Raw genomic sequence first — 27,949 nt, forward strand, 5'->3', positions numbered from 1 at the left:
GAGAGGTATTTTAACAGGGTAGGTAGAGAAGGCTGGAAGGCATCTCATAGAAGAGAAAGAGGAATGTTTTCTGGAAGTGGAGGAATATTTAAGAGACCCAAAGGGAAGTAGCATGTTTTGCGAAAAGCAGACTGAAGAAGGCATCCTGGGCAGAAAGGTGTAGCAAAGCCAAGAAGCCTGGGATAGTGCAGATAGTTATGAATGCTGGGCAGAAAAGTGGTGGTAAAGGGGAGACTGGGTGCTGCAAAATGCTGTTAGAGACACTAGGCTATGGGAAAGTGGTCATGAAGAAGCAAATGTCAGGGCACCTGGGTGGCACAGTTAGTTGACTGTCCAACTCTTGGTTTCAGCTCAGGTCATGATCTCAGGGTCATGAGATCAAGCCCTATGTCAGGGTCCATGCTCAGTACAGAGTCTGCTAGAGATTCTCTCTCCCCTTCTCTCTGCCCCTCTCACTCATGCTCTCCCTCTGTCTTTCTCTCTCTCAAAAACAGTAAAGTCTCAAAGACTTTAAATAAGTCTTAAAAAAAAAAAAAAAAAGAAAGAAAGAAAGAGAGAGAGAGAAGCAAATGTCTCCATCAGGGTCCTTACTTAAAGTGTGGGCTGAAACCAGTAGCAGCATCACCCCAGGAACTTTTTAGGATGTAAAAGTCTCAGGCCTACTGCAGACCTCCTGTATCAGAAATTCTGAGGAAAGGTTTCAGCAGTCTGCATTTCATCAAGTTTTCTACGTGATTTTGATGCATGCTAAGTTTGAAGACATTGGTTCTCAATCGGGAGTAATTTTGTCCTCCAGGAAACACTTAGCAATGTCTGAACAAACTTTTGGCTGTAAGACTGATGGGGGTGGAGTCTTGCTGGTGTTTAGTAGCCAGGGATGCTGCTAAACATCATAGAATGCATAGGACAAGCCTCCACAACAAAATCCAAAGGCCATCAGTGCAGCTGTTGAGAAGCCCTGATCCTTCTCTTCCCTTACTCTCTCTCCCTCTCCAACCCCCTACATCTTTCCTTCTCATCTATCACCCATCATCTATCTCTTTTATTTTCATTTGTTCTTCTAAAGACCCCAGAATACAGAACACTCACAAGGCCTTATGGGTTCCTTTTCTGCATTTTAATTTACACCATTGCAGACAACCCTTTCCTTTTATTTGATTAATAGTTCCCTATGACAATGTTGATCTATGGCTAATGGACATATTATTTGATTTCTGCCCCACATAGGGCCAGTTATCCTGCTGGGAATGGAATGGGGGCTGCTCAGAATACAGGCAACAATCACCACCCTAGGCCCGAAGCTGAAGCTCTTGGCATTCTGCATATGAGCTGACACATGAAGTCCCAAACAGCCAGGAGCCCTGACTTTGACGTGAAAGACAGTCCCAATGGCAAGTGAGGCTTGAAATATCTTAGCCCTTATAAGAGACAAGGTATTTGGGACAACTCTGAGCTATTCCTTGAGAGCATGGAGACAAGTGTGTCTGCTGAGAGTTCAAGTACAGAGTCCACACAGAACAGTATGAAGCAAAGACACACAAGGTTACATTAAAGAAGCCAGGACTAACGGACTGGACAGCATTCTAACCCAACAACACTGTCAAATCAGAAGAATTCTATCTGAAGAAGGTTTGTGGGACCAAAAGGGTGAAAACAATGTAAAGTTACAAAGACAAACATTAGCAATGTCCATCTAACAGTTTCCAGGGGATTAGGTGCCCTAAAAGAGCAACGTGAATGGTTAGTCTGCCTCATGGACCTATCTTCCCATAGTGGAGGTAGAGGCCCCTAGTTTCAGAGTCTGAAGCCATTCACCATCCCTGTTATCCAGCAAGTGGCTCTGCTCTTGGGCTATTACAGTTGCCTTCTGATAGCTGTCTTTCCTACGGCTGGCCCACATAGAGAAAGGGCCCTGATTAAGCTGATGTGAATGCTGAGGTTGCCCAATGGGCATATTTCTCACTGAACATGAACTGATTGGCCTTTCAGTTTATAGGTACCAGTCTCTAGGTCTCTACTGAATTTACTCAGTTAGCCTGAATTGGTAGAATCAACTCTGGGGCATGGATAACATGGAGCTTCCGGACTCCCAAAGCAGAAGGAGGGTCAGAACTCCAACCGTAAAAAATGCTTCCTGGAATCTGCTCCTGGCATTCTACTTCTTGTTTTCCTTTGGCCATCCTCACAATGTGTCTTTTCTTTCAACGTATATATTCTCATGATTCCCAAAAAGCATTTGTGGTCGATTGAAAAAATTGGCCATCATACTTCGCAGCTCTTCTCACCAAGAGGCAGTCTATTTCCTCACTCCTTGAATCTGGGATAACCGTATGACGTGCTCTGGCCGATGGAATATGGAGGAAATGACCTCATAGGAGTTCCGTGACTAGACCTTAAGAGACTTTGTTTGCAGCTTCTGTTCTTGCTCTTTCATAACTCTAAGTTCACTGTGTATAAGTCTCCAAGCTAGCCTTCTGGATGAGGAAAGATACATGGCTCAAATACCCAGTCCTTGTAGATGATAGCCAGTCAACCCCAGGAGAGTCACCTTGTAAGTACACAGGAGTCCAAGCAAGACCAAGAGAAGAACCCCCTAGATTAACTCAACTTGCTCTTGCATAGGCTCATAGGCCAAATACATGGTTATTGTTTTAAGCTACCAAATTTTGGATTGTCTGTCATGGAACAGCAGATAATTGATATAGCAGTGTTTGTATTTTTAGTACCTCACAACTCCATCATGAACTTATTGCCACAGTTTGTCTCTGGGAAGCCATGGAATTTGCCTCTTTATAGAACACAATCAGGATTTATCTTGGACTATCTCCTGAGCTTCAGGGTCTCCTACAGAAGAAATAGCCCCTGCATCTTTCATCAAGGTACTAAGAGATTTGGGTAAGTGATACAGAAAATGTTGGGTTTGTCAACATTCACATGAAGAGAAAGAGGACAGTTAAATACATAAATAATTGCATTTCTCAGACATAGATTTCTGACCTTCAGCCGGCGGTCTGGATCTCCACTGCATAGAGAATTGACTGATACTTTGAATGATTTCCAGGCTGGGCTTAAGTTATTCATAACAACCTGAGGAAAGAAAGAGAGGGAGTGGAGGGATGAGTTGGGGAGGAAATGCTTGACATTTTCACATTTCAACATAAAAACTGATTGAGAAGCATTGTGGTGCTTATGAAAAGGACAATTGCCTGGAATAGATGTCTTAATGAAAACTGGGAGTAGAAAACCTTTTAAGGGTTCCCATTAAGTGGGTCATTATGGGCAGAACTCCTGTAGTCACTGGCCTGGACTTTATGTCATAAATAATGACAGTAATACAGTCCACCATGTGGATGCTGGGGATGAACCCTTCCACATCAATTGGAGCTAGGATTGAGGAGGCAGGCCTGCCTCTGGATTCTCCAGTTCTATAGGACTTTCATTCCTATGACAGTGTAAGTAAAGACTATTGGTTGGTGTAGAGAGTGTTAGCAGATCATTTCTACTGTTAAAAAATTGAGTGGTTTTGATAACTCGTGACCTTGAGTCAGAGCAGATTGCAAGTCAGAGGAGAAGTTTCTAAAAGAAAAATCCCAGGAACATACTTATACCAGCTATCCTAGGAAGATATAATAGCATAGATCTTCAGATCTTCAGTGTCACAAACTAAGTCTGTAATAGTGGAATCCTTTCGGAAGCAGCTTACTAATTAACCCTTCCCAAGAATCCAAACAAGTCATCTTAGTCTGTCATCAGTGTGATTCAAATAAGTCAGCTGGGCTTAGAATGTATTGAAGTACTAATGTACTTGCTCTGTGCCTAGAATTGTACTGTGTGCTTCAGGAAAGGGGTTCCAAAGTGTGGTCCTTAGAACAGCAGGAGAATCAGGGTCACCTAGGAACTTGTCAAAAGTGCAGATTTTTAGATTGCATCCAGACCTACTAACACAAAGTTTGGAGGTGGGCCCCTTTAAGATTCTGATGCATGGAATTCGAGAACTACTGCTCTAGGGTACATACAAATGAAGTCAAATAGAATTCTGTTATATTGATTTTTCTTCCTATGAAATTTTTAGTTAGCAGAAGTCTTAGCATTATAAAAAAATTAATTCTCTATCCAAATAACATAATTATTTTATAAGTGATTTTCTCTTCTACTGGATTCCTTAATATACCTATGAATTATTTATTGTATCATGGACTCATTATTAAATTTCTTTTAACGCATTAAAGTACAAAAATAATGTTCCTGTGGGGCTTTGTCTTGCACTCTGATACCCTGGGGATGATCAAAGTGATAGTGAGAAGAAAAGTTAGATAAAAGTGTTTGGGTTCCTTTATATAAAAACACTAAGAAGTGATGATATTTCATTGCAACAGTTTTGAAAAACTCAATTGCAGATCAAAGTTTCAACTAGAAATTTCCTATGAAATTAGAATCCGTGTGTGTGTGTGTGTGTGTGTGTGTGTGTGTGTACTTCCCCCAAGAGAATGGTAGTGTCTAGTATTTATTTCATATCTGTTAAATAAGAAAGAGGGAAAAAATCGATGTCATGTTGCTGACTCATTGGTAAACCTTACAATCACATTTCTTGTGAGACTTCAGAAGCCCCTCAGCAATGAGGTATGGGAGGAGTTCTAGAGATTCTTGGGAATAGGAGAATTTACCAATACCAATAATGAGAAAAGGACTACTGTCAGGAACAGAGGAGAGAGGGATCTTATGAGAGAAATCTAATAATTCAACCCCCATCTCCTTTCTGTCTGCACATTAAAGTCCTCACTCACTGACTGGAGCAAAAGCACGAATGGACACACCACTTCTAATTCTCACCAAAGTTTATTTACTTTTCCTGGAAGAAGTCTGTCTCACCAAAGGAATCTGTATGTGTGAAAAAAACTCTTTGGTGGTAGCAATTAGGTGCCACTCAGGGAAACTACTGCACCTCAATCTACTCCCCAGAGATTGAATTCCAGATAATCACATTGTACTATAACATACAGTAGACATACTACCTATACTCAACTCCATTCATTATCCATTCTTTTATTAATACATTTTATTAAATGCCAACTACCTACCAGATGATATCCACAGATGTTGCCCATTCAAGACTATTTAATTCTTGTTTACCTTAAATATGACACAAAAAGTTCCCCTAACGCTACTTGAAACTCTATTACTTCAGGAAAATGGAAATGGATTTCTAATGTGAGGTAGTGAGAACATGGCACCCCCACTATTACCCTATGAAAATCATGATGGTTTCTTCTTCCTTTACTCCACCATTGTGTGTGTGTATGTGTATGTGTGTAGACACAACAGTCTTCTCTCAGCTCTGTCATTCATCACAATCACCCCACATCTCTTTACCAATGTACTTCTCAGGGACTCTCTTTGACTAACTTGTAAATAAAATAAAAAGTGGAGATTGGGGTTGGTTGTTGAATGGGTGTGTGGTACTGGGTGGTGGTGGGGGTAATAAGGGATAAAGTTTGGAGCACCAGGGAAAAAAAGGAAGGGGCTCGAGAAAGAGATGCAGCTAGATCAGGTGGCAGCTGAGACAGGTCAGCTGTTCATTGGATAGGCCTGACATCAGCCTAGTGTACAAACTTACTGGGGAGGCAGATTGGCTTCCCAAATTATAGTGAAGCTCAGGACAAACAAACTCGGTTCAAACCTCTGCTCTACCCCCTGCTAACTATGAGAACTTAGAAAGTCATTTGAGTTCCCAAAGATTCAGTTAATCAACTATAAAATGGGAGTAATAATAAACATGTCAAGGAATTATTGCAAGAAGTAAATAAAATAATGCATATAAACACTTAGCACAATGCTTGGTGCCTAATCACTCTCATTAAATGTTAGTTAACATTCATATTCTTATTATTAATAAATTGCTGACTGTCTGTATTGAAGGTCAACAATGGAAAATTGGGGTGAGAAAGGGTCTTCTAATATCTAAATTGAGAATTAAAAAAGCTACATGAGGCAGAGAGTCCTCTTAAAGACAGCGAAGACCTCAGGTCTGAGTGCTTAGCTACAGACATCAAGAAATGTTAAGGGGCTTCTAGAAACAGGTCAATTTATTATCTTAGGAGATGAGATGGCATAGCTGAAGATGACTCTTCTCACCTCAGTTCGATGTACAAGCTGCTGGGTTGCATCATCATTCATACGAAATATTTCCAGAAATGGGTCAGATTTACTGAAGAAATCCTAAAATAGATAAACAAAAATCAGTTATTCCCCACCTACACATATTTGATCTTGCCTTGAATCAAATGCCACTGACTTTGACCTTCCCCGCTTTGTTCTTGGCTAGAATGAGCTGCATCTGAAATTCAAGTTCTTTGAGAAGTACATTCTTGGTTAAGTAAAGTCTGAAGTATTCTGCAAAGATCAATTCCAGTAATCTTGTTTGAAAAGCAACGTATCTGTTGTCTTAAAATATTAATTATAGTTATTGTTAAAGGCTCTGTCTGATGATGGCAATATCTGGGTCACCTGTGGATCTGTTTTTATTTTGTTTCTTGGTTCTGCCCCTTGGTATACCAGACACTGTATAAGAAAGATTATAAACACTTCAGATGAGTCTTTAGCTTCTGACAAGCCATTAGAAAGGGGGCAGTTACCTAAATTTGATTAAGATTGAGCTATTTCAAGATTGGTTTCTCCAAAAATCTCTAAAGTCACGATATGTTTTTGATTCATCTATTCTTTGAATATTGTCTTTACAGGGCTCTAACTGAAAGGCCTAAGGGCTGTTGTTCCTTGACATGCTCTCAACCTTAATTTTTGTGAGACTCTCAAAGGCTTTGTTTATCTCCCTAATCTCTTGGCCCAGGTTTTTTGTTCAGTTTCTCTTTGTGCTGCTATTTGCTAATTAGTGATTGCCTCAGGAGGAAAAGACACCAAGACTGTTTTTCTGGTTCATGAATCTTGAACAATAGCTCTCTCGGTATCCCTGAACTTCAGTTTTGCTTCTCTAGGCGCATGAGATGACAAAGGCCTCTTCTCGGTTTATTTCTTGGTAACTATTTTCTGCTAGGCTTCTTAGCCTCTCTACCCATGGTGTTCTATGAATCAGCCTTGAGGAATTTCCCTGAGTGGAAAATCTGAATCACTTCAGTGGATTTCTCTATTTTGGCCGCTCAAAACTTGACTGCCTTAGGACCCCTAAACAGATGTCTCTTGTACCTTACCCAGTGTTTCTAGCCACTTTAAGTGGAAGAATAATGTAAAACAAACAGGTACTTCATTACTGGAAATAATCATAACCATATCTTTCTTTAAACTTATTTTTTATTCCAATGGATTATAAACTCTCAGAAAGGAGGAATTATGTCTGATTTCCTTTTATATCTCTACCATTTCCTCATCTTCCATAAGGTCTAGGCTTTAGTGGTACATAGTGTGTACTGAGTGTACGAAGGGGTACATTTCTAAATGAAAGAATGACATGAGTACCTGGTATAGAATAGGAGGCTATCTGAATGGCAGCCTTAGTCACCACACTCTTATTATGTATTTCATCAGGTGATCCCCCCTCCCCCCCCAGAATTCTAGCCTGCAGCTGAGCAAAATGAAGCCCATATGTTGGGCCCCAAGAGGCTAAGATGGCGCCAGGTGGCCTTCTCTTCCGGATCGGGAACCCACATGTCCGATCACAAAGGCGCCAAAGTGGCGGTTTCGGTTTCCCATCAGTTTCGTTTCCCGCGAGTCTCCACCCCCTGCAGGGCGTGTCTCTCCCAACTCCTGCCGACAGGGCACATCCCCATTGGCCCCCACTTTGCTGACCTCACTTCCCTTCCCTCACCCCATATAAGCCGCTGCCCTGCTCAATAAAGCGAGATCCTGCTTCGACAGACCTCCCGAGCCCGGTGTCTTCTGTGGGTGCGTTCCGGGTTCGCGACACTCGCCATCCCGCTCAGCCCCAAGGAGAGGCCTCCGGCTGGCCCGGGCGCCTCCTCCCCTCGGCGGGGAGCCCAACACCCATAGTCATCCTAGTCTTCAGCTCAACAAAATACTCTTAGGAAATATGCTGATCATAACAGTCTTGTGCTTGATGTTACTATATAAGGAAGGATAAAATTTGGTCTCAGCCCTCCAAAGGTGCCATCTGGTTTGGTGGTAAGACAAGTACACAAATAAATATAACCCAAGGCTAAGAATGAATGAGTGAATGAATGAATGAACAACAGACAAGAGAGAGAGATGGATTTGCACTGGAAAATATGGTTGTGAGGAGGGTATTTGTAGGCAGGAAACAGACTGTGTGAAAGTGTGAAAGAGTAAACAGAGGGGCACCCGAGGCTGGTTAATTCCACTGCAACCTAAGGATGTGTAGGGGAGGGGTTTGAGACTGTTCTGGCAAAGTCAGCTCCATGATATGAAGGCCCTAATATGCTTAACCAAAGGCTTTGCACATGCCTTGGGAAGCAGCTGGCAACCAATGATGGATTTTGAGCAGAAAAAAATAAAACTGGCCCTCTATATAGAGTAAAGAATATCAGCCAGGGGTGCCTGACTGGCTTAGTCAACAGAGCATGTGACTCTTGGGTGTAAAGATTACTTAAAAAAATTTATTATATACATAAAAAAAGAATATCAGCCTAGAAACTTCGTAGGGCACTTTAGAAAGAAAAAAGATGGGAGGTAGATCTATCCATCCCCCTCTGTGTTCCTCCCACACTACCCAGAGCTAAACACCACGAGCCACAATACCCAGAATCTGGAATACATCTTTTCACTCTTATTTTTGAAGGTACCAAATTACCACAGCCTTCATCTTGTCAAAAACCCACAGTGACTGCTTTTATCAATAAGTCTGTCCTGCAAACCTTGTCCATCCACCAAAAAGGCCCTTTTCCTTCCCAGACATACTGCTAGAGGATTCCTACCTCTAACACATTTACTCAGGGCATACATACCCCACCCCCCTTATTTCTGCTTCAACACTTGTCTTAAAAAATTGGAACCCCCCCTCTTAGCTCCCTTTGTTAAAAGATGTGAGCCGCATTAGCTTACTCCTAGATGCCCTTGGATTCCTCCCCAGGTGCATCAGGCTTTGTTTCCTTAAATAGATCCCTCATGCTCCCTCAGGGAACATGTTGGTGAATTGCACTTAAAATTGCTGACCACATTGGAGGAATCTATCATTATTTTTCTTTTTCCTTTCATTGATAATTTTGAACTTTTGTTATTATTTTTACTTAAAAATAGAATATATAGAAAAAGAGAAGGGAAAAAAACAGCCCATATTCTTACCCATAATTCCACAACTATCAATATCATTCTGGTAGATACTTTTCTAGAATCGAGACATAATTTTCTTTTCTTTCTTTCTTTTTTTTTTTTTTTTAAAGATTTTATTTATTTATTTGACAGAGAGAGATCACAAGTAGGCAGAGAGGCAGGCAGAGAGAGAGAGGGAAGCAGGCTCCCTGCTGAGCAGAGAGCCCGATGCGGGACTCGATCCCAGGACCCTGAGATCATGACCTGAGCCGAAGGCAGCGGCTTAACCCACTGAGCCACCCAGGCGCCCCTCTTTTCTTTCTTTTAAAAATATATTTGTAATCATACTTTACATACACTTTAATACTTTTTTTCCTCCTGGTAGTATGTTGCAGGGTTTCTTCTATTTTATTTTATATTCATTTTAAATACTAGTTAGGCTTAGCACAGAGATGTTGTCAGGAGGACATAAGAAGGGAAGATCAGATACGAACTCTGCCCTCAAGTAACTGAAAATCTAATATGGGCACACTGCCTTTAGAACTGCTTTCAAATCCCGACTCTGTATGCAATCTGCATGATCTGGGGCAAGATATTTAATTTCTTCAAGTCTCAGTTTCCTGGTTGGTATTTGGAGAGAATGTCACCTTTTGCCCCCTGGCATTGTGGAAGAATTAAAGGAGGTGAGTCTAGTACCCGGCAATGATAAGCACTCAAAAAGTGTTGCTGCCACAATTATTATCAATAGAAGAGACAATGTATGAGGACGCTTTGTAAAGCTATCAGGGATGATTATGACTAAGAAGGCATCTGATTGTTGGAAATAAAACGATTCATAAGCAGCTCAAAAATATCTTACATGTACACTCAGAAATTTGTAGTTTAAAAACACAACTCTGGTCTGATTGTATGGCTATGTGACACAAACTGGAATTTTTGGCTGTTTTTGGTTGACTCTCAGCATTAAGATGGCCCTTTGGACAGCTCAGTACCAGCAAGGTTAATGACACAGGCATTTTACTGAAGGTCTGCTATGGTGAAATTTTTAATAAATTGGAGGCCGTATCATCAAACAAAGGAAATTTAGTCATGCAAGAGGGCAATAAGGAATCAGCTGAGGTTTGGAATAGAAAAGGAAGCAGCGCATTTCTATGGCAGTGATCTTAAAAATGAAATACTGGAATAAGAAAAGATTATCTAAAAGATTTGGGGTCCAAACCAAAACCTGTAGCTTCCTACTCTTGTGACTTGGGGCAAACTGTTTATTTAAACTTAATAATGCTTCTTCTATAAAATGCAAATAATAATTTCCACCTTTGGGAATATGGTTTTGAATTTTGGGGATAATGCAGGTTAGACACCTGACACCTTGTACACTGCAGATGCTCATTAATTGTAACTTGCTATCATCAACTCAGGTTAGATTAGTTTTTAGGCAGGCATACTTGAACATAGTAAAATCATAGCCTAGCAGGTAGGGATTTAATGTTGCTTTGGAACAGGGGTTGGAAACTATGGTGTGTGGCCTAAATCCTGCTCACTGCTTGATTTTGTGAATAAAGTTTTATTGGAACACTGCCACACTCCTTCATTTATGTATTGCCTATGGTTGTTTTCATGCTCCAAAGACAGAGCTGAGTAGCTGGGACAGAGACTATATGGCCTGCTAAGTCTAAAATATTTACCATCTGGCCATTTATAGAAAAAGTTTGCTGACCTCGGCTTTGGAGTCTTATTTGCTTGTTTATACAGCACCCCATCAATCTAGCATTGTGGGAACACTAAAAATGTACTTTATAATATTACTATACAGATGTGGTGACCACCAGTGTGAGAATCCCTCCAGCATACCAACATGAATACTTTCTCAGGAAAGAGAGGACAAAGAATACTCGGTTAGCTTGAATGTTCTAAAGTGATTACAGTCATATCTCTACTTACTTATTAGATTAATTGCCAACTAGCTGCTAATGTAACAAATGTGCTTTTAGGAATTAGAAAGTCCACTTCTCCATTAAGTGAATTGCATTAACAGTAGATAAGTAAGTTATTTCTTGCAAACCTAATCTATTTTATTTGTGCCTGCCACTGAAGTCCTTAAAGATTTCAAGGACTCTGGATTTCCATCTTAGGTGGAAGGCTGTTGGTCTGCTGACAACATTTTTACCTTTAAAAATGACTATTTCTATCAAGAGAAAGGGGGTATTTCTCTCTCACTGTAGTTTTCAAGGTACTAAGTGCCCCCCCGGTATAGCCTACCACAGTAGTTCTCAAACTCTTTTGTCTTAAGACTCCTTTGTGCTCTTAAACATTATTGAGGAGAACAGGGAATTTTTGTTTATGTAGATTTTATCTATCAGTATTTACTCTATTATAAACTAAAAATGAAATTTAAAAAAACATTTGTTATATCATTTTAAAAATATAAAAACAAACCCAGTACACATCATAATAAAAATAGCATTTTAATGGAAGACAACTGCCTTTTCCAAATTTAAAAAAGTTTTCAGAAAAATGACATTCCTTTACATTTTTGCAAGTCAGTTTAATAACTTAATGGCTTAATAGAAGGCAGCAGGATTCTCATATCGGCTTCTGCATTTAATCTGCTGTGGTATTAGGCATCATGCCAGTTTCAGAAAACCATTTTACACATGTGAGAAAATGAAAGTGAAAAAAGAAAATAATATCTTGGTGTTATTATGAAAAGACTTTTGACCTCATGTAGTCCCTTGAAAGGGTCTTGGGACCTTGGACAACTCTTGGAGGACTGCTACCTAGGGCAAACCTTTACCTCCTTCCTCCCTGGCTTCCTATTTCCCTGAAATCCATGGGAACATTACCAAGTCCTCAATATCTAGAGACCCATTCAACATGGGTCATTAACCCCTTGCCCTGAAGAAAAATCTAGATTTTGGTTAGGCAACCTGGTTAAGTCCCCTTCTGTCACTGATTGTGTGTGTGTGTGTGTGTGTGTGTGTGTGTGTATCCTTGGGTAAGTCATTTCATATCTCTGAACCTCAGTGTTCCCATCTGTTAAAGTAGGCAATTGCATTAGACCAGAGTCTTTCTACCTGACATATTTGGATATCTAAAGATTATCAGAATGATAACAAGGTGACTGGGGATCCTGATGTCCTATAACCATGGTCTGAATTGGATATGATGTATTTTCCCCACATATTTACACGGAAAGTTTTCCAATGTATACAGAAATTAATCTCATGACACTAATGAAAAAAAATTTTAAATTAAGACCTTTGTCTCAGTCACTTTTAGTCATGATATATTTTCTCAATTAATAGATATAAGTTCAACTGCTAACATGTAGGTAGCTACAATATCATTGAATGCTCAAAGCTAAAAAGGGTCCTCCTTAATAAACTCGGGACTATTTTTCCAGCTGTGACATGAAATAATTGTACTATCTTATTCTGATTCTGCACCTATCACAAAAAAATCTGGCAATTTGCATTTTCCAAAGATGGCCACCACCATGTCCACTGTCCACATGCTTTTCTAGAATATGACTTTGCCACTCCCCCATCAAAGTGTGGAATCTAACTCCTCTCTCCTTGACTCCGGGCTGGCCCTATGACTTAACATGTAACTAACACAATGCAGCAGAATTGATGCTCCATGACTTCCAAATCTAGGTCAGAAGAGGCCACACAGCTTCTTTTTCTTTTGGGTTGCTTTCTCTGGGAAAAGCTAGCCACTGTGTGGGAAATGGGACTAACCCAAGACCACTATGTAGGTACTCTGGTTGACCACCCCAGCTGACCCCAGCCTTTCAGCCATCCCATGTGCCAGGAATGTGAACAACGCTAGACTGCACTCTCCAGACAAGGTCCTCCCCAGCTGAGTATCACTGAGTGACTTCTGTCAACATCATAAGAAGCAGAAGAATTGCCCCATTGAAACTTATTTCCATTTCTGACCCTCAAAAACATGACATGTAATAGAGTAAGTTAAGTCACTAGGTGTTGAGATGGTTTCCTGTGTAGCAATGGATAACCAGTACTATCTATTAACAAGTATTATCAGCAGTAGTAGTATCTGAGTAAATCATCAGACCTTGCTGAGCCTTAGTTTCCTCAAGAGGTTGTTTGAGGTGATCTCCATGGTATCATTTTGCTCCTTAATGCTACTCTTTCCTTTTTTCACTTGAGACCAATTCACCTTTCGGCCCAAAGAGGAACAATGGCCTCTGCTTTGTGCTGAACAGGACCTGCTCTTCTCTGGATTACTAAGGAGATTGGGCAAGATGCCCACATTATGAATGACCTGTAGTCTACAGCTTTGGAGTGGGGATCTCAGCACTGACAAGGTCCTTGGATAATCATCCCAGACAAAGGTGGGAATGGCCACCTAGAACCATATTAAGTGCTGCATGATGCTTTTTCAGCTTTTTGAGCAAGTATTCATTGGAATGAAGGGAAATTGTTCAAACACATCAGAGCTAATGGGCACTCTAACAAACCCCCAAGTCCTCTTGCACTGTAACAGAAGTCAGTTAGAGGGCGGATTAGAAGTGCTTAAGAGACTGTTAAGTAGAAAGAAGCCATTATAAGCCATTAGCTGAGCAGCTTAAAACTGCCCCACACTGACCCAATGGCATATAATGGCACCAGGAAAGATAATACAAAGGAGCTTTTTGAGTTATTCTAACACTTGGAGAGATGCTGGGGGAGAAAAACCATAGCAGCCATCAGGAAGTGAGGAGTAAAAGCTAACATCCGACTGACATCAGTGCACACCACAGTTCCCAGCACCTAGCTCACACTAATGTTCATGAAAGTTTCACATAATCTACTCAGGACACCAAAAAATCCAAACTCATTCATAAGGATAAAGTCTTTCCTGATGTCCCCAGGCAGGATGAATTAACCTTCTCCAGACAGCAGTTATACATCAATTATCACATCCCATCATGGTTATAACATTGTATCTTTTATAGTTTAAATTTATATTTCATTTAATTAGGCAATGGATTACAGGTTGCAGCTGTGAGAATGGTTTAAAGCATGTCTTTACCCCACCACCTGATGCATAACAAGCATGTGACAAAGGTTTGGTAAATGAACGATGAATGAAGAAAGAATGAACAAATAAACTAATTAATGAACATAGAAATGGTCTAAGTACTGTTCATAGGTGAAAATGAACGTGATATGTCAGGCGATAAACAGCTGCCTAAAACTTTAGGGAACTGCCTGATACATCGCTTTACCTTTTTCAGCCTAATTCCTGTCTGCAATTTAAAAAGTGGTACCACCTCCCCAAATCCCAGATTCTCTAGTTGTCCTCTAGGAAATGAGTTCTTTGTGAATACATTTATTAATGTGATATGTTTTTGACTTAAGGATATGGTTGGAGGGAAATTGTAAATATATGGTGAGGTTGGAAAGGACACTCCTTCCCTTTTTTAATGGGTGGAGACTGAGGAACTTCTGTATAGATAAGACTGACATGTCCTGTGATGGGTGGAAGTTGTCAGATATAAGAGAGAGAACACAGATGGGAGTCAGATTCCCCTGGAATGGACTTAGAAATGAATCCTCGGTTTTAACCACTTATTAGTAGGGTATGGTAGCCAAGAAAACTGCCTTAGAAACCTCCCACTACAGGGAGTATAACTGACTAAAGGCCCCAGCTGCTGTGCCCTGAAATACATCTCTTATTTTCCATACTTGCACTGAGGCCAGGCTTCCGGTGGGCTGCTTCCAGCTAGTGCCTGCATGTGTAGGGGACATTAAGGCAGTCACGGGGGACATGAAACTTCCCTGCTGGGCAGTATTGGCCCTAGGACTCTCTGATGGCCTTGTTTAAGCTTCCTTAGACTGGACATTCCAGGACACTTCTGCCCATCCCTTTTCTTCTCTCTCTCCTTTACTCATGGTCAGACTTGCATTGCAATCTGCAGATTTCCTCCCCATGTTTCTAATAAAATCCTTGCATATTTAATCCTGTTTCTGGGATTATCCAGACTAACACATGGAGTGACCTTACATAAGTTACTTCATCTTTGAATTTGTTTCCTCACCTGCAAAACAAAGTTAATAATGCCTGCTACATGGGAGTTATAAGAATGATTAAATGTGATAATGCATGAGAAGCTCTTAATCTTGTGCTTGGAAAATATAGGTGCTTCAGAAATGTCACTTCTCCTCTCTTTCATGTCATCTGTTTTCTTATGAAATGTTCCTAGCAATAGGGTCAAACTATATTTACCTGTGCACATTGACCTGGGCATGTGGGAACAAATGAAGCCTTGGTGTAATAAAATTGTCTTCTTTTAATTATAGTCCCTCCCCCTTCTCATCAACTGGTTCTTAACTTGGGGAAAGTCTTACTTTGGAGACCTCTCTGAAATCTTTGATCTGTTTAATAACGTGGATTGAAAGGGAAAAAACAGCTGCAGGGTGAAATCTGATTAAACTTTGTGTGCAAGCTTTATTACTTCCTTCAATAAGGTTAATGCCAAACACTTTACCTTGTCATCCAATTTCCGTGCATTGAATGCAAGTTCAACGTAGTCATCGTTGCCAGATAATTCTTCTGCAATCACCTAAAGGAAAAGATTTTCACATATTTTGAAGTGTTTTCCAGAAGATTTTTAAGTCATTTTCTGATCTGAGTACCCAAGATTAAGAGAAGTATTTAAATATTTAAAATGAAGAAGGTGATTAAATTTTTCTGGGATATGTAGAGGAGCAAAATCTCCAAGATGTCTTAGAGGAAAGGTGACAAGATGACATATTGTTCTTCTGGGAAAGAACAAGGGCCAAAGGCAAATCTCAAACTGGGGTTCACCATTCCACAGCTTCTCTGGGTTTGTGTGCTTTGGATCCATGGCTTTTTAGAGCACCAATAGTCTTCAAAGACTCTTTGAACCATCTGTATGGACTGAACATGGAAGTAAAAAAACAAATAGCTTGATAGGAATGCATCATTTAAAATACCCAAGCAATAAACTCAGGTAAGTGCTTGTGAGAGTGGTCATAACTTACACCACAGGGAATCTTTTTGCATTTTTCCCTTAAAAATGACCTTAACTTAAAAAAAAAAAAAAAAAAAGAATCAGTCACTTTCAAGTTAAAATGGAATGTTCAAAGGATCTCAGGAGCTTTGTTGCCGCTTACCCCCCCATCCCACTTAAGCAATTCAGATTTTCCTGGTATATTTTTCTACTTTAAAAAAATTTTTGTTTAGGCAATGATCAGACCACTTTTACGACCTTTCTCAAGGGCTCTAAAACGAGATGCCAAAGTTTTAAATACTGGAGTTTTATTTGAAATTTTAAGGTTTTATTTAGAAATACTTTCAGTATTGTCCAACTGAACATTATGTGATGACAGAACTGTTCTGTAACCTGCACTGTCCAATACAGTGACTGCTAGCTACATGTAATTACTTTTTCATGAATTTTTAAAAAAATTCCAGTTAGTGGAAATACCATACAGTATTGTATCAGTTTCAGGTATACAATATAGTAATACAACTCTATACATTACTCAGGGCTCATCATTGTTTAACTGTACTCCTTAATCTCCATGTGCCATTTCAGCACCCCCCCAGCCCCCGACTAATCATCAGTTTGTTTCCTATAGTAAAGAGTCTATACTTGGTTTGTCTCTCACTCTACTTTTTAAAAATCTTTTCCTTAGTTTTGTTTCTTAAATTCCACATATGAGTGAGATCATATGGTATTTGTCTTTCTCTGACTGGCTTATTTCACTTAGCATAATACTTTGTGGCTCCATCCATGTCATTGGCAAGATTTCATTGTTCTTTATAGCTGAATAATAGTCCAGGCATATATATGTATGTATGTGTGTGTGTATATATATAGAGAGAGTCACTTCTTCTTTATCTAGCCATGGACCCTTGGGCTGCTTCCAGAATTTTGCTATTGTATATAATGCTGCAATAAATATGGGGGTTCATGTATCCCTTCAAATTAGTGTTTTTGTATTCTTTGGGAAAATACCCGATAGTGCAATTACTGGATCATAGAGTAGTTCTATCTTTAACTTTTTGATGAGCCTGCACCCTGTTTTGCACAGTGGCTGCACTAGTTTGCATTTATACCAACAGTGTAACAGGGTTCCTTTTTCTCCACATCCTCACCATCACTTGTTGTTTCATATGTTTTTGGGGTTAGCCATTCTGACAGGTGAGGTGATGTCTCATTGAAGCTTTGATTTGTATTTCCTTGATGAGTGACATTGAGCATCTTTTCCTATGTCTGCTGGCCATCTGGATGTCTTCTTCAGAGAAGTGTTTTCTGCCCATTTTTAATTGGATTATTTATTATTGGGATGTGGAGTTGTGTAAGTTCTTTATATATTTTGGACACCAACCCTTCATCAGAAATATCATTTGCAAATATCTTCCCCCATTCAGTAGGTATCTTTTAGTTTTGTTGATCATTTACTTTGCTGTGCAGAAACTTTTTATTTTGATGAAGCCCCCAGTTTATTTTTGCTTTTGTTCCCCTTGCCTCAGGAGACATATCTAGAAAAAAGTTGCTATTCGGGGCGCCTGGGTGGCTCAGTGGGTTAAGCCACTGCCTTCGGCTCAGGTCATGATTCCAGGGTCCTGGGATCGAGTCCCGCATCGGGCTCTCTGCTCAGCAGGGAGCCTGCTTCCTCCTCTCTCTCCGCCTGCCTCTCTGCCCGCTTGTGATCTCTCTCTGTCAAATAAATAAATAAAATCTTTAAAAAAAAAAAAGTTGCTATTGTCCAATGCCAGAAATTTCTATGTTCCAATGCCAGAGCATACTTCCTATGCTCTCTTCTAGGATTTTTATAGGTTTAGGTCGCACATTTAGGTTCTTAATCCATTTCGACTTTATCTTTGTGCAGAGTGTAAGCCAGTGGTCCAGTTTCATTCTTTTACATTTAGCCATCCAGTTTTCCCAACACCGTTTGTTGGAGAGGCTGTCTTTTTCCCCCTTGCATATTCTTACCTCCTTTGTCAAAGATGAGCTGACCATATATACAAACGTGGGTTTACTTCTGGGCTTTCTATTCTATTCCATTGATCTATGTGCCTATTTTTGTGCCAGTCCCATACTGTTTTGATTATTACAACTTCATTGTACAAATTGAAATCTGGAATTGTGATACCTCCAGCTTTGTTTTTCTTTTTCAAGATTGATTTGGTTATTTGGAGTCCTCTGTAGTTCCATACAAATTTTAGGATTGTCTATTCTAGTTCTGTGAAAAATGTTATTGGTGGTTTTTTTAAAAGATTTTATTTATTCATTTGACACAGATCACAGGTAGGCAGAGAGGCAGGCCGAGAGAGAGGAAAGGAAGCAGGTTCCCTGCTGAGCAGAGATGCGGGGCTCGATCCCAGGACCCTGGGATCATGACCTGAGCTGAAGGCAGAGGTTTTAACCCACTGAGCCACCCAGGTGCCCCTGTTATTGGTATTTTGATAAGAAGTGTGTTGAATGTGCAGATTACTTTAGGTAGTATGGACACTTTCACAGTATTTGTTCTTCCAAACCATGAGCATGGAGTATCTTTCCACTTGTTTGTGTCATCTTTAATATATTTCATGATTTTCAGAGTATAGGACTTTCACTTCCTTGGTTAAATTTTTCCTAGGTATTTAATTTTCTTTGGTGCAATAGTAAATGAGATTGCTTTCTTAATTTCTCTTTCTGTTGTTTCATTTTTAGTATATAAAAATGCCATGGATTTTTGTATGTTGATTTTGTATCTCACAAACTTACTAAATTCATTTATCAGTTCTAGTAAGTTTTTTTTTTTTTTAAGATTTTTATTTAGGTATTTGACAGAGAGAGAGAGCACACATGCACAAGCAGGGGGAATGGCAGGTAGAGGCAGAAGGAGAAGCAGGCTCCCCAATGAGCAAGAGCATGATGTGGAGCTCAATCCCAGCACCCTGGGATCATGACCTGAGCCGAACGCAGATGCTTAATTAACTGAGCCATTCAGGAGCCCCGGTTCTAGTATTTTTTTTTGGTGGAGTGTTTAGGGTTTTCTTTATGTAGTATCAAGTCATCTGCAAATAGGGGAAGTTACTTCTTCCCTACCAATTTGGATGACTTTCTTTCATTCCTCTTGTTTGATGATATGGCTAGGAAGTACAGCACTATGTCAAATAATAGTGGTGAGAATGGACATCTCCATCTTGTTCCTGACCTTAGAGAAAATGCTCTCAATTTTTCATCAGTGAGTATAATGTTAGCTGTGGGTTTTTCATTTATTATGTGAAGTGTGTTTCCTCTGATACTATTTTTTGAGGGATTTTATCATGAATGGATGTTATACTTTGTCAAGTGCTTTTTCGGCATCTATTAATATGATCATATGATTTTTATCCCTTCTTTTATTGATGTGATGTATCACATTGATTTGCAAATACTGAGTCACACTTGCATCTCAGGTATAAATCCTGCCTGATCGTGGTGAATGATTCTTTAAATGTATTGTTAGATTCTGTTTGCTAGTATTTTGTTGAGGATTTTTGGCACTTATATTCATCAGAGAAACTGGCCTGTAGTTCTCTGTTTTTGCAATGTCTCTATCTGGTTTTGGTATCAGCGTAATAATGGCTTTATAGAATGAATTAAGAAGTTTTCCTTCTATTTTTTGGAATAGTTTGAGAAGAATAGGTATTAACTTTTCTTTAAATATTTGGTAGAATTCACCTGTGAAGTCGTCTGGCCCTGGACTTTTGTTTGCTGGGAGTTCTTTCATTGCTGATTCAATTTCATTGCTGGTAATTGCTCTGTTCAAATTTTCTCTTTCTTCCTGATTCAGTTTTGGGAGGTTATATGTTTCTAGGAATTTATCCATTTCTACTAGGTTGCCCAGTTTGCTGGATAGAATTTTTCATAATATTCTGTTACAATTGTGTATTTCTGTAATCTCAGTTGTTATTTCTCCCCTTTCTTGTTTTATTTATAAGTCTAAAGTCTGGCTAAAATATTATCAATTTTACTGATTTTACAAAGAACCAGCTCCTGGTTTCATTTATCTGTTCTATTTTTTTTTTTTTTTTTTAGTTTCTATCTTGTTTGTTTCTGCTCTAATCTTTATGATTTCCTTCCTTTTACTGGTTTTGGGTTTTGTTTATCATTTTTCTAGTTCCTTTAGTTAGAAGGTAGGTAGTTTATTTGGGACTTTTCTTATTTCTTAAGGTGGGCCTGTATTGCTATAAACTTCCCTCTTAGAAGAGCCTTTGCTGTATCCCACAGATTTTACACCATTTTATTTTCAACTTCATTTAACCCATGAATTTTTTAATTTTGTCTTTGATTTCTTGGTTGGCCTATTCATTGTTTAGTAGCATATTATTTAACCTCTGTGTATTTGTGTGCTTTCCATGTTTTTCTTATGGCTGATTACTAGTTTAAGAAAAGATGGTATGATGCCCATCTTTTTGAACACGTTGAGACTTGTCTTGTGGCCTAATATGTTATCTGTTCTGAAGTATGGTCCGTATGTACCTGACAAGAATGCATATTCTGCTATTTTAGGATGCAACATTCTGAATATGTCTGTTAAATCCATTTTGTCCAGTGTGTCATTCAAGCCACTGTTTCTTTAATTTTCTGTTTGGATGATCTATCCACTGAAGTAAGTAGGATGTTAAAATCCCCTACTATTATTGTATTACTATTGATTAGTTCCTTTATGTTTGTTATTAACTGCTTTATGTATTTGGGTGCTCCCATGTTGGGTGCATACATATTTACAATTTTTATATCTTCCTGTTGGATTGTATTGTTTATGACTATATAGTGTCCTTCTTTGTCCCTTGTTACAGCCTTTGTTTTAATGTCTGTTTAGTCCAATATAAGTACTGTAACTTTGGCTTTCATTTTACTTCCATTTGAATGATAGTTTCTCTATCCCTTCAGTTTCAGTTTGTATGTGTCCTTAGATCTGAAATAAATTTCTTACAGCCAGCCTATCATGAATCTTTTTTTTTTTTTTTTTTTTTTAAATCTACTCCATCATCTTATGTGTTTTGACTGGAGCATTTAGTCCATTTACATTCAAAGTAAGTAGTGATATGTGTGTATTTGTTACCATATTGTTACTTATTTTATGGTTGCTTTTGTAGTTCTTCTCTGTTCCTTTCTTTCCTTGTTTTCTCTCATAATTAGTTAACTTTCTTTAGTAAACTATTTGGATTCTTTATTCTTCATTTTATGCACATCTATTACTGTTTTTTGATTTGTGGTTACCATTCAGTTTATATATAATGTCTTCTGCTTATAGAGGTCTATGTTAAGTTGATGGTTACCTTAATTCTGAACTCATTCTTTACTCTTCTCCCCTTTATGTTTCAGATACTTGGTATCATATCTTACAGCCTTTTACTTTGTGCTTCTCTTGACCAATATTTATAGATTAGCTTAATTTTGTTTGTTTTTGTGCTTCCTATTTTTCTTACTCTTACTTGTGGTATTTGTTTTCTACTCACAAGGTCCCCCTTAAGATTCTTTATAAGGCTGGTTTAGTGGTCATGAATTCTTTTAATTTTTGTTTGTCTGGGAAACTCTTTGTTTTCCTATTCTGAAAGATAGCCTTGCTGGAATAGAGTATTCTTACTGTAAAATTTTCACTTTTAGCACTTTGAATGTTTTGTGCCACTCTCTACTGGCCTGCAAAGTTTCTGCTGGAAAATCAGCTGATAGCCTCCTGGAGTTTCCTTTGTAGGTAACTGCCCAGTTTTCTCTTTCAAACTTTAAAATTCTTTATCACTCTGTTTGCCATCTTAATCATAGGGTGTCTTGGTGTGGACTTCAGTGGGTTGAGTTGTTGAGGGATTTCTGCACCTCCTGAATCTGATTCTGTTTCCCTCCCCACATTCATAGCCACATATAACTCCTGAACACTTGATATATGGCTAGTGTAAGGTGTGGGTATTTTCTTTTATTTAATTTTGAATAATTTTATTTAAGTTTAAATAATCACATGTGGGTAGTGGCTACTAAATACAATGACATAACTCCAAACTAATATATTAAAGAGGAGACTTAAAATGCTGAGTTCTCTGGTCCTTAGGAAACAAACCTAACCTTGGGCTAATTGCTATCAGAGCAGATTTTTAATTCTCAAAAAAATGAGAGCCAGGAATAGGTAGTTTGATTATTTGAAAATGCCAGACAATTCCATATTCTTAATGTTCTCGACAACTCCATCTTTACCCTCCACCGAAACCTACATATTAACTGCAGAAGTGCTTAGTAGAAGTGAGTGGCCTTGGGGCGCCTGGGTGGCTCAGTGGGTTAAAGCCTCTGCCTTTGGCTCAGGTCATGATCCCAGGGTCCTGGGATCGAAACCCATATCGGGCTTTCTGCCGAGCAAGGAGCCTGCTTCCACCGCCTCCGCCCCCCACCTCTGCCTGCCTCTCTGCCTACTTGTGATCTCTGTCAAATAAATAAAATCTTAAAAAAAAAAAAAGAAGTGAATGGCCTCACTTTCAAATACTTTTTTTTATCTCTTTCTCCTAGGGGTAGAAGGGTCAAAATTGTATTGGCAAAAAGGAAAAAGAAGGAAAAAGGTACAAGAAGGAAAGGTGTAATCTGGATAGCTAAGCAGTTGTGGTGTCAATTCCCAATACTCAGAGAGTCTGCTTCCTACTGCCAGGTTTGGACCAGATGCTCCATCTGGGCACCTGAACAGAGGGCTGCTAAGGAAGGGCTTACCGTGATGGAGGATTTCCCTGCTGTGTTCCCATGCTTCAACAAGGATTTAGACAATTTTCTCTGGGAAACAATCTGCACAAAAGGAAACAAAATGTAGAAATACTAGTTAAATGATTATAGGTCTACTTTTTAATTTTTTTCTTTACAAAATTCTGTATTTAGAATTCTACTTGAAATTATAACACTATGTCTGTTTATTTCTAGGCTTTTTTTCCATGAAACTCCTAAATATAGGTTAGTCCCTTCTTTCTTCTTATAACATATTATGTAAGAGAGTAAGGGCATGAGAAATTATAGACAAGTCAGTCAATAGGAGGTGACTTAATCTGAAGCATTTACAACAAAATTAGATGGAAAATGTTGGATATGTATATTATGATAAAACAGAAAGTTTCAGAATGATCTCAAATTAGCACTAAAACCTCTGTATAAAGTAGGGTGGGCTACAGGGAGGAAAGGAAACCCAAGGTCTAAATATACACCTTCTGTATCTATAATCTCTAGAGTTCTGTTTTTAATATATTCATTAGGAAGCTATAAAGTCAGTCATTAGGATACTGATGCCCAGACAAGCGAAAAGGAGTAATTGGGGTCCTCTTCATGATTCAGTGCTAATGCACAACGTGCAATGACAACTGAAGTTGCTATTATATTGGGAGCTATTCTTAGCAGAACTTGCCCCACCTGCCTCTGCCTTCCCATTTTTGAAAGAAATGTATGAAGGATATATTAAGGGGCCCTGAAGGATATGCAATTCATGATTCTCAAAGGAGAAAATACTTAAAACAATCAATGACAACTGTGCTCTTGCTGAGAGAGAACAAAGTCATACCTTGTAGTAGACAGCTTCTATCTAAGATGGCTCCCAATGGTCCTATTCATGCCATTGTGCAGTTTTCTCTCCTTGAGTGTGGGATGGATTTAATAACTGGCTTCTACTGAACAGAATACTACAAAAGTGGTGGAGTATCCCTTCTGAGATTAGGTCACAAAATGAATGTGACTTCCTTCTTGATCATCATCTTATTCTTCTCTCTCAGAGCCCTTGTGCTGAAGGAAGCAAGTTGCAATGCTGTGAGTAGCCCTATACAACAGCTCAGGAGGCAAGGAATTGATGTCTCCAGCCAGCAGCCAGTGAGAACCAGAAGACTGTCAACAGATCCATGATGAGCTTGGAATCAGGTCCTCCTCCAAGCTAAGTCTTGAAATAACTGAACCTTCAGAGCAGCCTTGTGAGATACCCTGATCCAGACGACACAGCCACACTCTCCCCCAATTTGGTGAGATCATAAATGCTGTCTTTTTTTTTTTTTAAGATTTTATTTATTTATCTGACAGAGGGACAGTGACAGCAGAAACACAAACGGGGAATTGGAGAGGGAAAAGCAGCCTCCCTGCTGAGCAGGGAGCCAGATGCAGGGCTTGATCGCAGTACCCTGGGATCACAACCTGAGCTGAAGGAAGATGCTTAATGACTGAGCCACTGAGGCACTCCATAAATGCTTTTTTTTTTTAAGCTGTCAAGTTTTAGAGTAATTTTTTATGTAGCAATAGGTAACAATGTACATTTGATTTACAGAACAGGAAAGGACATCACTGTGACAAGCAGGGAGACAAACCTTTTCTCTGACATCCTTATCTTTTTGTCTCTGTGTTAGAGCAATGAAAATACTATGACTATGCTGTGTCAAATACAAAAAGTTCATAGAACGTTCCTAGTCCAAGCAGTTTTAAAGAACTTGATTCTCAACTGGCTACGATCTGAAGAAAAGAGTATTTTTGTAACAAATCACCTGGTGATGGATGATGAAAATGATGACAATGAAGATGATGATGATAATGACAGCAATGGAAACTCCCATTTAGGAGTACACATTCCCAAAATATTACTTAGCCTTCATTATTCTAGCCTCAGTGTTAGCCACTAAGAATAGAGTGGTAAGCAAAGTCAGTCACAATATCTGACCTCATGGAACTTACATCCTGCAGCAGAGATAGGCATTAACCAAATGGTCAAATAAATCAAAATAATGCATCACTAAAGAGAGATACATTGGCTGTGGTGAGAACAATAAATGGATAAGTGGTGGGGTGGATGAGACTAGACCACTTCAGAATCTTCTACAATAGTCTCGGTAAGAGATGGTGGTGGTGCTGGAAATGGAGAGAAGAGGGAAGGATTTGGAAATGGACTAAAAATGAAGAGAGAGGGATGCATTATTGAATTAGATGGTTGTGCGATTCATTGAGATAAGGGACACTGGAAGAGGACATTGATTTGGGAGAGCAAAGAACATGTATTCATATTTGGGGCAGAAAGCAGATTGGAGCAGATTGAAGAAGAGAGAAAGAGGGAAGGAAACTGAGCAAACATATGAAGACAATTATTTCAATAAGTTTGGCTATAAAATGAGGTAGAGAGAATAGAATCTGAAGGAAATGAGAAATGAAGTAAAGTTGTTATTTTAGTGGTCACTTTATTTCTAATTTTATTTCCCCACAAATTTGGTATTGTTAATTTCCTTTTATAGATGATAAAAATAGGACACAGAGGTTAAGCAACTCTTCCAAAGCTACAAGGCTAAGAGGAAGTGGCATAGATTTGAACACGAGTCTGACCCCAGAAACTGATCTCTAGCTACATTTGACTGGTATGTGAACTCAAAAAAGAGATTCAGAAAATTTTCACTGCTGGATTTTCACTCTATGTGTTTGCTTTTAAACCCTGTGTTTAACCCTCAATATGTGAACATGAAGAAGACTGAAAAGAAATGATCATGTTAAACCTCAAGAATGGAGTAATCTGAAGACACTGGCTTTGATTAAGGGCAGTGTAGCATAATGATTAAGAACATGGTGTGAGGTGATATCTCATTGTGGTTTTGATTTGTATTTCCCTGATGCCGAGTGATATGGAGCACTTTTTCATGTGTCTGTTGGCCATCTGGATGTCTTCTTTGCAGAAATGTCTGTTCATGTCCTCTGCCCATTTCTTGATTGGATTATTTGTTCTTTGGGTGTTGAGTTTGCTAAGTTCTTTATAGATTCTGGACACTAGTCCTTTATCTGATATGTCATTTGCAAATATCTTCTCCCATTCTGTCATGGTTGTTTTTGTTTTTGTTTTATTCACAGCTGGTTATCAATAAAATGACATGAAAAAATTTCAGATGGTAAAGGAATTAGCATTCTTTCCTATAGTTATGTTTGAATCTAAATTATTCGTATTTCCTAAAAATCAAAACTGCAGTGGGATACCACCAGTCAGTCACATCTGTCAGAATAGCTAAAATTAACAAGTCAGGAAATGACAGATGTTGGCGAGGATGTGGAGAAAGGGGAACCCTTCTACACTGTTGGTGAGATGCAAGCTGGTGCAGCCACTCTGGAAAACAGTATGGAGGTTTCTTCAAAAAGTTGAAAATAGAGCTACCTTATAACCCAGGAATTGCAATACTGGGTATTTACCCCAAAGATATAAATGTAGTGATTTAAAGGGGCATGTACACCCCAATGTCTATAGCAGCAACGTCCATAATAGCCTAACTATGGAAAGAGCCTAGATGTCCATTAACAGATGAATGGATAAAGAAGATGTGATGTGTGTGTGTACACACACACACACACACACACACACACACAAAATGGAATATTATGCAGCCATCAACCGCCCCCCCCCCACCAAAATCTTGCCATTTGCAATGACATAGATGGAACTAGAGGGTATTATGCTAAGTGAAAGAAGTCAATCAGAGAAAGACAATTATCATATGATCTCACTGATATAAGGAATTTGAGATGAGGATCATAGAGGAAGGGAGGGAAAAATGAAACAAGATGAAACCAGAGAGGGAGACAAACCATAAGAGATTGTTAAACTCAGTGAACAAACTGAGGGTTGCTGGAATGGAGTGGGGTGGGACAGATGGGATGCCTGGGTGATGGACATTAGCGAGGGTATGTGCTATGGTGAGTGCTGTGAATTGTATAAAAATGATGAATTACAGACCTGTACCCCTGAAACAAATAATATATTATATGATAATAAAAAAATAAATTTCCAAATAAAAAAATAAAAAAGTTGCTTATATTTCCCACCCTACTCATTATGAAGGTTCAAGTGGTTCTTCTTCTGTAGTCAGAATCATTATCCCCTCTCCCTCTGCATTCACAGATTATCAAAGGTTTTAGAAAAGCTACTATTTCCTAGAAAAATACAGACATCATTCTTGAACTTGAGATGAACGAAAACATAGAGGAAACACAGGAAACAGACAGCAAAGACATAAGGAAGATTTTATAATTTCTCTCCGGGGCATTTTCGGCAAGGAGGAATAGGGAAAACACATGAATCAAAGACAAAACAAGGGTCACTGGTAAGCAGCATCCAGGCCCAAATCTAACTAAAGAAAGGCAACATATCTTGTTTCCCAAGTAAATCTGGCCTCAGAGATACTATTGTTCATTGTTGTTGTTTCATCCACATTGGTGTCCTAACTCTATGGCTCCAAATGACCCTAACCATCCTCTCAGTATTGTAAAAACCCACTCACTGGAATACCAGGTGTGGGTATGGGTACACTGTCTTTACAGACTGTGTCTGCCAACATCCACATATTCATTCTTCAAGCAAGACCAAGGGAGACTTAACTTACAAGATATTAATTTACAAGAATGGATGACATTCTCTTTCCTCACTTTTATATAGAAATGCCAACATTCACATTTGTGGGGTGTGAAGAGAATGCTATTATGTTCCAAGCTCCTGCCTTTTACTAATGTTAGGAAGGTAAGCAATCTCCCCAGAAATAGTCCTGCTTAACTAGTGGGCATTTGGGTATACAAATGGCTAATCAAGCAGGCAATCAAACAAACTTATTCTACAGCCCTGCAGGTCTCCATCTCAGCTCCAAAGAATGAATAATAATTAGAGTTTGAAGTAACAATTAGAGTTTCATTGTAATAAAGATCAATAAATAATGATGTTGCCATTCTTAGGACTGTTGGGCAAAA

General features: G+C 39.0%; 1 protein-coding gene and 1 long non-coding RNA gene across 3 annotated transcripts in view; one reads left to right on the top strand and one right to left on the bottom strand.

Annotated features, from left to right (window-relative positions):
- Positions 1 to 27,949, bottom strand: part of CPNE4 (copine 4) — a 468,028-nt gene that overhangs the window by 109,201 nt on the left and 330,878 nt on the right. For both annotated transcript variants that reach the window (XM_032333091.1, XM_032333096.1), the window contains exons 4-7: positions 22,937 to 23,008; positions 15,731 to 15,805; positions 6,133 to 6,216; positions 2,998 to 3,087 (exon numbers count right to left, since the gene is read on the bottom strand). In XM_032333091.1, coding sequence (XP_032188982.1) covers positions 2,998 to 3,087; positions 6,133 to 6,216; positions 15,731 to 15,805; positions 22,937 to 23,008 — 321 coding nt within the window. The remainder of the gene's footprint in view (positions 1 to 2,997; positions 3,088 to 6,132; positions 6,217 to 15,730; positions 15,806 to 22,936; positions 23,009 to 27,949) is intronic.
- On the top strand, positions 1,237 to 24,749 carry LOC116584586. Its single transcript, XR_004283246.1, has 3 exons — positions 1,237 to 2,879; positions 23,977 to 24,216; positions 24,595 to 24,749. It is a non-coding gene; the product is annotated as an uncharacterized LOC116584586 (long non-coding RNA).

Source organism: Mustela erminea, chromosome 1 (genome assembly GCF_009829155.1).
Source record: "Mustela erminea isolate mMusErm1 chromosome 1, mMusErm1.Pri, whole genome shotgun sequence".
Lineage (NCBI taxonomy): Eukaryota > Metazoa > Chordata > Mammalia > Carnivora > Mustelidae > Mustela > Mustela erminea.